The 13,400-nt window shown below is 50.3% G+C and overlaps 1 protein-coding gene across 1 annotated transcript; it reads right to left on the minus strand.

Moving 5' to 3' along the window:
• Window positions 1-2,568: 2,568 nt before the first annotated feature.
• On the minus strand, window positions 2,569-6,940 carry EAH_00011950 (hypothetical protein, conserved; the record flags this gene model as incomplete). The annotated part of the gene is made up of 9 exons (XM_013394766.1): window positions 2,569-3,204; window positions 3,405-3,510; window positions 4,248-4,568; window positions 4,942-4,984; window positions 5,115-5,440; window positions 5,548-5,640; window positions 6,188-6,381; window positions 6,506-6,646; window positions 6,860-6,940. 9 exons carry the CDS (start codon window positions 6,938-6,940, stop codon window positions 2,569-2,571), a joined length of 1,941 nt encoding a protein of 646 aa, XP_013250220.1.
• Window positions 6,941-13,400: the final 6,460 nt, after the last annotated feature.

Here is a 13,400-nt window from a genome sequence, read left to right on the forward strand (position 1 = left end):
TGAGCCCTACGTCGCTCAAGCTCAGCACGCGAGATACCAGTGCTCTATTCGCAGTTCGCGTCGCCAGTGTCAGTACAATATCTTATCGCGTTTGACTTTTCGTGTCGTGTGCTTCACCATCCTTGCCGACGTGGCACAGCGTCTAGCTTCACGCATGCTCAAGCAGCTACTACGACGGCAAAGCATCTTTCATTACTCCAATAAAATAATTTTTCTTAGAAAATATATTTTTATTTATTTTATTTAAAAAATCATTTATTATTTTTTTATATTTTTTGTTTTACCAGAATTTAATACTAAAATTTTAATTTTTTTACCTTTAAAAATTAAAAATTTAAAAAATAATACGTATAAAATTATTTATTATTTATTAGGTGAAATACCAAAATATACTCCTGAAAAAAATTTAATTATTAATGGATTAAAAAAAACATTTATTTCTAAATTGATAATGGGATTAGATACCCCAGTAGTCTTAACTGTAAACGATGGTACTCGGAATAAAATATAATAAATATTTTATTCCTTAGCTAACGCGTTAAGTATCGAAACCACTCCACATTCTATGCAGCACCTCAAGCCGAGCGATTCCACACAGACTGGCAGGATAAACAGAGACTGTCTGGTGATGCGCGTGCTGACTGTACTAGTATCGCTCTAATAGGACTCTCTGGCTTGCGCTCAGAGAGCTTGCTAACGGCCGAAACCACGACGATCTACGCCCCTTTTGCCGCTTTCAACAGCCCACCCTGATGTGCTTCTCCCATTGCCTACTGGGCGTTGAATATAGTCCAATCATGTTGATAGCACCCTTCGTAATGAATACGGCACTCCAACTCTCATTGTAATGGCTTGCTACGTGAACCACCATTCATACGTAGCCTGATTAGACCAGCAACCCGATGAGGGCAACCCTAGCTGCCCGCAGTAGTCCTCATCGTAGATAGGTCTTTGTAGTTGGGCATCAACATACCTTCTCCAACGGCTCAGCGCACCCGCAAATACTCAGTTTTGCTCCCATGACAACACCGCCGCCTAAACTGCACGCTCTGATCGAAACACGCTAAATCTGCCAGTCCGTACACAGAGTAGTAGATTGCTGACCCTGCCAGAGGGGGAACAAAGCCCGAAAAGTCCCCAAAAGGCTGAGGAGGCGAGTGATTGAGGAGAAACTGAGTAATATTATTCGCTTCCATTCAAACCGGGCGTCCAAAAGAAAAGGAAAGCAACTTTTGAGCGACTCCTCCAAGTATCTTTGCCAGCCACGGGGGAACACTGGCCATACATAATTTATCGGCACGACAAAGTACCCTAACCTGCGTCGTTTCAAGAGCAAACATCCAGAGGTGGTGCTACTGCGGCAATGGATTGCCATGCTTATGAGGGAAAGAACACCTTATGGCATAAATACGGAATGCCCCACAATTGTTTCAATTATCATGTCCTGTAATACAGGGAGAATGAATAGCAAGTTGTCCTCGACTGCACTGTCCTGCACTCGCCGGCTATTGGCCTCCTCACGCATCCTGCGTACCCCTAACAAAGCACGTGTGGGAGAAACGTCTGCTTGTCTTTACTAACGTATTGCGCAACCGTGTGCAACGTGCTGGTCCAGCGCTGGGCATTAAAAAAAAACCTGTGAAGGGGGCGACGCTAGCGCGAATTGCCTGGTTAATTGAACCACTATCTATGCTCAGACCCTCGAACGTTCTAGGCACTGGCTTCGAGAATTGCCTCTGGGGTACCCCTCGAGACGGCCAAAGCCCTTCATAGTTCGTAGTAGGTTTCTCTATAGTTCATCAGTATTTTGCGCATCCTTGTTATTCACTGCAGTGTCATCTATTCAGCAGCAGACTATTTACCAGCTAAAGCGAACGAGCACCCAACAATGCTGTTTTCTTTTGCTCTCGCCCCTGCAGCTGCTGGCATACACCAATCAAGGAATTATTTGGTGTATATGCACAGCGACGTGCAGCACCAGCTACCATCGACTAGTCAGTGCGAATCGTTCCACATTTTTTTGTACGCTAAGGTGATAAAAGGCAAGGAGTCAACACCACCTAGGAAATCTCCCACGGCAGCAACCCCCGGCTGTCGACAATCTTACGAGAAACCAGCGCGGGCACAAATAGAGTTGAAAGGGAACTCCCACCATCCCTCTTCAAAGGCATTGATACTCCACTAACAGCCAGCACTGCTCGCTCAGCAAAAAGGAGATCTGCTACGTTTGCGCTCCCTCTGAACTGCTGTACAGGCAACCGCTCATTTCAACTCACAAAGGAAAAGGCTCTGACTGCCAGCGGCCACTACAGCCAGAATTCGAGAAAAATGAGGATCTAAGCACCTGACCTAGAGCCCGTACGCCTCACAGAATACCTGAAGTCGGAAAATGCATGCATCTGGAGATGCAAGCGTACCCGAACCGCTGCAAGCTTTCGTCCTTCACGTGATTAGGCCTAATGCTTCACTAGCCTTTGGGATTCCCGCGACCCATGAGCTCCACTACTCTACTCTCATCCGTAATAACCATTTTTAATGATTAAGACACCGCAAACCTTTCTCTGCACGCTACTGCTGACGCTCAGCAGCAGATGGCCTGTTCAAGTTGCTGGAAGGACTACCAATAGGGCGAGGCTTTCGTCCGGTGACTTCCGCGGCGTTCCCTGCCGCTACTTGTGATTCTTCTGAGAGCTCCTCTGACTGAGGTGCCTTGGCGTGCTTCTCTTTGTCTTTCGTTGACAGGCGCGCCGCACGTGGACTGAACTCACTGCCCCTTTTGTCGTGTTGCTGCACATAGGCGTGCAGCCCGTCTTTCATCTGTTCCCCTGCCGTCAGGCCTGCCTCAGTACGAGTGTTGGCCTTCTGAGCTGAAACCTCTTTTTGAACTCCTTCCGGTGCCGCCGCATGGTAGATATTGAGGCCGACTTCAGCCTCACGAGCAGGGTTGCGTCTAGATGGGGCAGAAGTCGCCGCGATGACGGTGGCAGCGGAAGTTGCAAGCAACCCGGGCGCAGCCGGAGGTCTCCCAGATACAAAAGATTCGGCAGGGAAGTTTAAAGCCTGAGTGGCTGTCGTTTCCAGGGGCTTGTGAGATGCTTTGGTTCCCATGAACCAATTTTCCCACATCCAAGCCAAAACCAACAAAGTCCGGTCAGCTACCCCAAGAACCAGATAGATTGAATGCCTTACCGAGAAAGAGGTCACCTGCAGCAGAGTCAAGGTGCAGCCTCAAAAGAAACCATCGCGCGTAAGGTTCGAGCCTAAAGGGCGAAAAGAAGTTTAAGATACCGTGGACACCTGCGGGAGCTTTAGATAAACGCGAACACGAGAAAGGAAGATCATGCCAAGTATATATGACCCACACACTAAGGGGCCTGAGAGATAACGGCAAAAGAAAAACTTACGCCTATTACAAGCTTTAAAAGCCCCAGACGTCTCAGCAGGACGAATGCGCAGCACCCCAAGAAGAAGAGGAACGCGAACCAAATAAGCTCTGAATCAGACGCAGACCTGCAACAAATGCAGGGAAGAAAACGCACAAACAATGATAGCTTCAGGCATTGCTCATCGAACCTACTTAGTGGCCTTCAACCCAGCCCAAAAGTACTCTATTCAATTTAGTCTATCCACGAAAAGTAATGTAGCAAATGGCAGTGCAAAGGCTGCTCATTACACCAGAGTTCTCCAACTCCATTAAATGACATGAAGCAGAGCGTCACAAGCGCCAAGACTGCGAATGAAAAACAATATCTTGTGTCGCGGGAAATGGGCGATCTAAAGTTCCCGTCCTGTCTCCTGGGCGATTCATCAGAAGCCAGGCCAAGCATGTCCCCCAAAATCCAAGGGTGCATTCACACTCTAACGTATTTGAACTGGCTCCGTAGGCCTGCGCCATGGCAATGGGAAATGCCATGCGTCCGACTTCACCGTAAGCCGCAAGCAGCATCGATCATATTTGCGCATATTTGCGCAGGACTATCCACCAAATATGGTCCAAACAAAGAGATCGCAGTACCAGCACGTTTGAAAACCCGCAGCTCGCTGTTTTAAAGGTCACGAAACACCAACAAAAGCAAGCAAAAAAACCCGGGATGGGAAATACACACGCACAGACTCCCCACAGACGGTTGCTCCGATATTGTACCCACTCAGCCTTTTCATGCAGCAGCAGCTGCACATCAACGGGCTGGTGGGAAAATGGAATACTTTGCAGGGAAGTCGACGAAAGCACACTACTAGCACATTACGCTGATACTGATCCCGAGGGGAAAGATGGCCCGCGCGCTTTCCAAGTAGGGGCGTTCTGCGGTGCTGCTGAAAGCAGCCCTTGGTCCCACGCAAGCTTCATTATACATGCAATCGGGCAAGCTAACACATGCTGCCGGCTCTCTACCGGCTTGGTCACTGCCCTCTTTTCTGTTATTGCACTCCATCTGCTGCTCTCTGCCGTTTTCCCCTGAAACCCTGCAGGAAGCTGCGCTGCGATGAGCTGCGCATCCCAGGGGTAGTGTACCTCTTTTTCAAAGTCTGCAGCATTCCTGTTGCGCTGGAGAGTCGCGAGCCAAAGACTGCAACATCAATAAAAGCAGTAGCAGCGAAAGGCGGCCCTTTCTGCCCTGCCCCCCTGGCCCTTCTGCCAATCCATCAGCCAACCTACCAGCCCCACCTCCATCCCCCGGCGTGAAACAGAGAAAGGCCCTTCAGTCCGGTTCCCGAGCATCCAGCCGTAGAGAAGCCCCATCTACATGCGGCTGGGCCCCTCACACTATGGTTTGCATGCGGCAGTATAAACTCATTTCGAAAGATCGACTAAGTACATGGGAATCAACGACATTCACAAAGCAGCAGACCCCGCCTTGCACGCACTATACCTGGAGCTAATCATTTACGACACTAAAATGAGACCGTCGCGTCTAGTCACATGCCTCCCAATGGCCGAACCGAAAGCACATCCCAAAACCGCCGCCGAATCCCCACATCTTAGCTGGGAACGCCGACATATTGCAACGTCTCCCACTATTTTGTCCATGCAACAACAGACTGCGCTTCATAGGGCATCCCAGTGCAGCATCGATGTTGTGTTGGACTGTCATGGTTTGTGGCACGTGTCTGACCGTTGTAGGATGCCTCTGTCTGTTCCAGGGCGTTCGACGACTGTTGGAGCTGCTCTTGTGTGGCGCGCATGCGTTGCACCTCCTTGACCATAGCCTGGCCCGTCTCCTGGAGCAGCTGCTGGCTGCGGGCCTGAACCTGGGCGGGCCTCTGCAGAGCTGCTGGGTTGAGAGAAGTATCAGCTTGTGGCTTCTGCGGTCCGCGGTCCGCGGCGACCAGCTCCCCACTAGTTGCCTTAGCTCTAACGGGTTCGAAACGGGGGCCCCCGCTGCGGGAAGGACCTCCAGGAGGTCCATCTCTAGCAGGCAAGCCTAATGAAGTCTGTGCCCTGAAACGAGAAACGGGGAGACAGCGAAGTGAATAGAGAAAAACGCAGTAACAAAGTGAAAATATACGCCAGGTGGGCCCGAGTGGTTCCATTAAACATAAGCCCACCTCTCTTGGACGGAGCATACGAAATTGGCCATCCGCATTGTGTGAAAGTGCCGTTCAGTATTCTGCCACCAGGCAGCGAACTGCGACTTGTACCTGCATTCCAAGTCACACAAGTCGCCGACAGAAACACGTAAGCAGGTGCAAAGGCAGAGGGGGAAAAAGGTAGCCTGCTCGTCAGACAAGCAAGTACACACAAACGAAACTCACACACAAGCGAACACTAGCATGCATCTACCCACGGATAGGACAAAATTGCGTATAGTCTGCATTCACCTGTACAGCAGCCCAGCAAAATACGCATAGCACAGATTCACACATATGTATTAGAAGAACCATTAGCATGCCTGCACATTTTTGTGCATGCAGGCATGCTAATGGTTCTTCTAATGCACATGTGTGAATATGTGCTGTGCGTACCTGCGTCCGCCAACCTGTGTAGCCTTGCGCATCAAACATCGGTGTACAGATTCGTACATCTATGCAAAAAGGAATACTATGGACTGTGGAGGCATGAATCATTGCCACATACACATAAAAGACCCTGTGCTCACCAGGGGCTAGCGCAGCCCTAAGCTAAAATAAAGTGGGTGATCATGCAGTGGAATGCGAGGATGTGGAGAGCGGTGGTGCGCCTGCGTACTTTTGCAAGCGTTGTTGGTGCTGCTTCAGTAGGGAGTCGAGTTCATGCAGCTGTCTGGGGTGAAAGGATTCTCTTTGGCGGGGCTCATCTTGGGATTGAGCGGAGCTGTAGGAAATGATCTTCTCGACAATTTGGGCCAAATTCTTCGCAAGCTGACCGTAGCGAGTTATACGTCGCGCGACGCGGCTCCGGAACTGAAGCCATTCAAGCCGCATTACCCAAGCGTATGGAGACGCATATAATTGACCTACCCGAGAGCGTGGAAAACACTGGCCATGCCCATGAAGCGGTCATTGGAGCATAGAGGAAGGATCCTACCTGGACCAGCTGCTGGTGTTCCGTTACATCCGTGTTCGGCGCAGCTTCAAAGAGAGACGTAAGGGAGCCATCCAATGCAGCCAAATCCTCCACAACGAGATGCAACTGCTGCAACAAATCTTTCGGCGCCATCTGCTCCTCCTGTTGACGCACGCAGAGCAGACACATCCCGTCACTCCCCTTCTCGATACATAATGCCCACCAGGTATAATCTAGGGTGTAACTACCGGAAGGAAGGCCCAATATGCAGATGGAGGCGTAGGCGCGAAAGTGTACGCGCGACTGGCGAATCGCCGTAATCCGCTCGCGAACAGGGGAGAGGAATCCGCATATTAACGACTACTGCTGTCATACCTCCAGTACATAGTGCTGATTTACACTTTGGTGATAGTTTGACTGCACTGCCTTGCGATGCTGTTTGCCCGCGGCCGCCATGCTAGCGTCAACAGGAGGGTATGCCGGTGGCACCATGGAAGAGTGAGGCGAGGGCAAAAAAAGGCGTTAATTTCCAGTAAACAACGTGGAGAGGGTCATCCCTCTCTAGGACTAAATGTGCCGATAGCGCTGAAACTGTCGAAATGATTGGCTATCGCCTCCCTATACAAGGATACTCTCAGGTGTCTGCCCGTCGGTAAAGGTAATGTCGGTTGTATTTCTACATGCATTGATTCTCCTGATAAGGCAACAGACAGGGAAAAAACGCAGATAAACTCTAAACTATGGTAGCTATCGGGAAGAAGTCCATTGAATTGGTCGCTTTCTTCCATTTCGCGCCCGAAGATTGTGGGATATGCAGGGGGCTGTCAGTCGCAGAAACGCACGAGGCGTCAAGTTCATGCACGAATGCGGCTTTTAGGCAGGTAATTTTTATTGCGTTTTTCTACTTAATAGTAGTTTCTAAGGAGCAAGGGCACCAGCTGGAGCGCATGACCTTATTCCATGCAGTCGGCACCGTGGTCATTGTATTTTCGTTGAGTCGAGCGTGGTTGGAACAGTCCCCCTTCCACCGGTAATTTGTGCAAGTGTCAACCTCCCACTTTCGTTCAAGAGTATCACAAAGATTAGTGAGGAGATATGCATCTGTTTATTATATGCAGACAACTCTGAACTTCCAAGTACTCTTCTCCGGCACGCTGCGTTTCTTTGCTCTGCTGAGGGCGCTTGTGTAAGAGATTGGTTAGTCCGCGTGGTAGTTTTGCCTACGCAAGAATAATACTGCCTCCGTCAATGAGCTTTTTACTACTGTTTTGGGGGGTCGTGCCAGGCTGCGGCCCGTGCTGACCTCGCACACTGGTGCTGCTGTAAGGATCCGTAGCATTCCTGCAACGAGAGTCCACGACCTTATCGGAGGACCGTCGTGAGCTGGGATCAAGCCAAAAGACTTAATGCAAGAATTCCCAAAAAAGCCGCTCCTCTCCCGTCCTAAGCGCAGCACCAGGGCGTGGGTCTGGGAGAGAGCAGCCAGGCTGGCGTGAGCTGCAACGCACCTCGTTGCAACTAGTGCAACTTCGGACACACCAAGCTGCATCTGCTCCCCCTTTCTCAAGCATCACGCGTCTTCGTGGGCTTGCCTGCCTCCATAAGTTGTTGCATTGCTGTCTTGATTTCCTTCTGCTCAGCCAAAACCTCTTCCAGCTGCGAGTGTAGCTCGTCGCTTTGTTATCTCGCACGTCTTGGGCCTTCCTGATGGGCTCCCTGTTAGCAACCAAGCCGAATTCCTTATATATACTCGTGACTTTTGAGTGTGTGGCCGTTGGATAGAACGATCTTGTCTACTTTGTCATGAAACGACCCCTTAATCAGCTTCTAGAGGGGCCCAAACCCCGCCTTCAGCTCCGTAAACTTCTCCTGCTCATCCATCTCATCGATCTCGAGACTCTTCTTGCAGCAGCGCAGCTTTTGCCTGTCAAAATCCTTAACCTGTTGCACCGCGCACTCATCAATCGTGCCGGCCATGTACAGCGCCTTCTACCCCTTCTTTATCGGGTTCATGAAGAAGGTGGGAAGTTCGTCGCTGTCTGCCCCAACTTCCCATCGATCTACTAGTTGTATTTCCTCCCCTATCTACCCAGTCCAAAGGATCTTGAAAGGGCTCCTTCTTATGACTGGAATGCTTTGGTTTTTCAGCAGGTTTTCTCTGGAGATGCTGAAAGGGGAGTTATTGCGTTTCGCTTGTCGCTCATTCTTACTTCTTTTGTATTGCAGGCCTGTGTGAAGTCAAAGCGTGCGCTTTTGAGCCCAATTTACCCCTAGACACTAAAGTATTACACCCCCATGCGTCCTGTAAAACCGTTGAGGAAAGGCGTGGTAGAAAGAGGGGTATTCTTGTCACCTCCTCGAGGCCACACACTCTGAGGGTTTTCTGCTGGTTCAGCTACTCGCATTCGCATGTCGCGTCTTTGACTTTTTCTGCCTTTTCCTCCTACATTCGTCCTTAGGGTTTACTCTACCCACCAAAACTGATGGTTTCCACAGCTGTGACGGTTTTTCGCGCGGACGTTCGGTGTAGGTGATGGAGTCCTTGATGGTACTGTCAAGAAAAACATTTACCACGTGCCTAATCTCCTGGTAGGTAATATCTGAGATAAGTTTAACCCCTCTTCTCTCCCAGCTAAGTCACGAACAGCAGGTTTGGTGATGCCCAGCATACTCACGCAGCACCTTCCGGTGTCTCTTCGCTCCTCGCTTTCCCAGTGGCTTGCTTCCTTTGTCTCGGCCTCACATCTTAGTGGTTCTACAGCAAAAGCAACAGCATAATGACAACAACTCTAATGCCGGACAACGCATTCTGGGACAACTGCCGCGCTGTCTGCAACGAAGTGCCCCGAGTAGGTACCGACACCGAACTCTCCTATCATAAGATATATCTTCCAGCTAACAACGCCTCTATAAACACCTTAGTGGCCGAACGCCAGATTGTACGAGGTTGTTCTCCAGTTCGCTCTAATATGCTAGAGTGTAGGAGCCGTGTGTCTAGGGCTAGTGGACGTCCCGTGGCGCTGAAGTTAGAGATTCTGATTTCCGAGAAGTTAAAAATGCAGTGTTTTTCAACATAGAAAGCAATTCGTTAGCTATTTTACAGCATCTCCGGAGATCGAGACCCGCTGCCTACAGCAGCGAAGGTTGGTATGCCCAAAATGCCTCCTGCCTTTGCAGGGCTAGACGATCGCTCGCATTCCAGCACCATGCTGGAAAACGGCAGATACTGAAGCATCATCTTTCTCACCAAACCTCACTATACGCTGCAACAAAACGGAAAGGGAGCGCTTCCGTTCGTTATGCACCTCAGCATGCTCACCACAAACGGTCAACGGATACTGGGCAATTATTCTCGCCACAGAGTGCCGAATATCTATTGGCAATTCTGGTATGGTGCTGCTCCCATTCTCCGGGCAAAACTTTAAGTGAAACGAAACCCTCATCAGCTGCCTCAGATGATATTTCTGGTGCTGCAGTTATTGCTGCCTGCCGTTGTGGTTGCTACCGTTGGTGCGGTTGCCGCTTCCCAGCACCTGTTCCCAAGGCCGATGCTTCTGCGCGTTCTGCTGTTACTATCTCTGAGCTAAATGTGTCAAAATGAGAAGAACAGTTGGCGCAAACCCCAACAGCTATCGAAGTAGGTGGGCAGAGGCTTCTCGCTGCAGCGAGAGTATCCTTAATGTAGGAAGAGCGCACTTTAGAGAGAAAATGGAATCAGTGCAAGAACACACAGATGAAGTGCGCAGTTCCTGGCTGGTAGCGGGTCAGGAGAGTGCGTCGGCCACCACCTATTACTGCGGGAGCCGACAAAGCCACTGAACGACTCTTTCCTAGTAGCAGAAATTCTTTGGCAGGTGCGTCATTGATAATCGGTTTGAACAACGAATCGCCTGCCCGATTTGTAATCCCAACACATTTTTACTCTCCACAAGACTGTGCAGAGCTCCTTCTACCTCCAGGCGGACCTTTGTTTGCTTTCTGTCATACGGCGTAAGAAGCAAGCCATTTTTCTATGCTTTTTCCAAGTCGTTGGCTTGCTGATGGAGCATCGCGTCAACTGCTACTGCACTGGCGCCGGTTGTTAGGAATAGGGGTCTCTCAAAATCAGGGAGAGCGGATCCCGGGGACGATCTCAGGAGTCTGATGAGGCTTCTGACGGCTTCTCCTTCATTTTCTGTTCAAGTAGGCTATTTGTACTTCAGAAGAGGATCCGACAGAGGGTCATATATGCAAGCTAGTCCACGGATGAAGGTGCCTTAGTACAATGCAAGATCGAGGAACTTTTGTACATCCCTGCGAGAGTACAGGGGTAGGAGCCACCTCCAACTGGCTCTCATCTTTGCTGGATCATATTCGATACTTGTTGCAGGCACATGAACCCATAAGAAGGTAGTTGTTTGCATGAGAACGTAGCACCTCTGTGCTTCCAAGAATTACTGCTTCCCACGCAGGGCATGCCGTAGGTGGTGCAGGTTTTCCTGCTCATTCCGGTTGAAGACAAGCAGGTCATCCATCTGTAGAAGTATCCACACCGCATTGAACTGCCGCTGGAATTCGGCAGGTGCACCCACGAGCCCATATGGCAAACACGCGTACCCGAGGGTGCAGTATGGAGGGATGTTTTGTACATGTTGCTCAGATCTATTAGGATCGTAAAAACGCTTCAGCAGAGTCAAGTGCTGCACTCTGCAAGCGGTCAAGTAGTTCATTGATCTAGGGCATTGGACACTTTTAATATATTGTTATTCTGTCGAGGATTGGAGCTGGCGCCACCGCCTTCCGCCCTACTTTGCCAGCACCGGATCGTATCCAGATGTGCTAGAGGACAGTTCAGCTTTTTTGCCTTTTCTTAGTGCTTCTTCTGCTTGTTGCTTGGTTTCCTCTTCCACATGTGGATGTTGCCTATGGCTTGGAACAGAGAGTGATGTTGCGCCGGGTATGAGCGCGATGCGGTGCACTGGGCGTCCAGCAGGTGGTAGGCCCTCTGGTAGCTCACTGGCTTTTAGTGTACACGAGAAATTTTCCTCCAATTGTGTCAACTTCTGCTGTTTCTCGGGAGTTAACTAGGTCGAGCACTCACAACAGCGCTCTTGGTAAGAAAACGGCGGACTGCATGTATTCCTCCGTTTTTACTTGGCGCATCTCTGCACTGCGTAGGAGCCGCTTCGCTCCTTCCTCCTTGAAACACTGCTTCCACTCATCTTACCGCAACGGGTGCATACGCATTCGGATGGGCTAAGACATGCGCTGTCTTAGTGCGTTCCGGCGCATAGACCGCGCCCATGTCGTCTAGTGGTCGTGCCTTCCACCTCACATTGGTTCACCAAAGGCATGCCTAGGAATACGTCGAGGTGGACTAATCCAACATAGAAGTCCCTTTCCATGATATTTCAGAGTTGCGCTAGCATTTTAAATTCATTGCTTTGCCGGCCCTTCGGTCCGCTCTGCCATCCACGGAGCATAGTTGCAGACAACGAATGCACAGGTGGGTTGCATCCCCCCGTCGTAGGTTCAGATATCAGCACCGCTTCGATGCCTGTGTCAAGCGGCGGCAGAAACCCCTACATGTCAATAATAATTTGTGTTGTCACAGGGTTAACTCGAGATTGGCCTGCGTGTGTGACTAACAGAGGGCAGACCCTCATTAATCTCCATGATGCAGTACGAGAATAACGCCGAGGTTTCGCAAACGATGTTTCTATAGAACATCTCCGCTAGTAGCCATTGCTATGCACCAAGCCGCTCAGCTGTTCGTGTGGGGTTCGTTGCTCGCGCCTGTCCCGGCGTTACTGTCGCTACCGACAGTAACGAGAGCCACCGATCTTATGCGAGGACCGCCGTGAGATGCGATCGACCCACAAGATTTTCCGCAAGCAACCCTAGAAAGTAGCTAACGTCCTATCCACTCTCCAGGTGTTCTGCGCACAGCATCCTAACGGCCTGGGGCTGGGGGAAAGAAAGCTGCCTGACACGGGTTACAGCGCGCCTCGTTGCAACATATGCTGCGGTAAATTTCCGCATGCAAGACCATTCAACGCCCCTTTTGCTGTCTGCAGTAACACTGTAGTGTGCTGTACTTCTGCTTGCTTGCAGGCTCTCTACTAAGGCCAAGTAAGCTTTTGTGCACCAACTTCGGGCAGACCATGCTGCATGATACAAGTACCAACAGAGTCGTCAATAATAAAACGCATGCTTGGCTATCGGAAGCCCTCATACGCACAAGCAAGATACAGAGTTAGCCAGTTGGAAAACAATTACTTGGGCACCAGAGACCTGCACACATACAACCATTATTCGTGCGCCTACTAGAGACCCTCTGACACGGGGATACTCGTAGAGTTTTTCCATTAAGACCTTACAGAATAAGTCTCACGCAACCCGCCAGCCCTAGTGTTCCCATCTTATATGTAAATCAATTCATGAAGAAGTGCCGTCAGCTGGCGTTTCAGACTGCGAAGTCTATTCTTGCTGCGGAGACCTGGACGACACGGCACGCGACGAACTTCCTGGTGGAACTGATAGCCAAAGCTCCAAATTGGCTTTGGCCTGCAACTAACACTATGCTTGGATTATTTGCGGTTTGAGTGTTGGCTGCCACAGAGATTCTCGTTGATGGGGGAAAACAACCCCCTAGGCTGCAGCGGTAGGGCGTGAGTGCTGCTGGCGACCGTCGTGGTCCGCAGTTCTTTCCTTTTCCAGCCTTTGGGCGAGGCCTCATTAATCAAGGTACTTGCGATTCCTCCATAGATAAGAAGAGAGTGGCAGAACTGGGAGGCTTCTACGACACTGTGGAGGGCGTTGCCCGGACCCGTGCAAGGCGGTTGACTCTCGGCGCCTTTACGACTGGGCCACTTTTGCCGTTTTCGCTTGTAGGGCAGTACAAATATAATTTCAAGCTTGATTACCTCCTTCAGAG

The sequence above is a fragment of the Eimeria acervulina genome, genomic scaffold, assembly GCF_000499425.1.
Source record: "Eimeria acervulina Houghton genomic scaffold, Eah_scaff65, whole genome shotgun sequence".
NCBI lineage: Eukaryota > Apicomplexa > Conoidasida > Eucoccidiorida > Eimeriidae > Eimeria > Eimeria acervulina.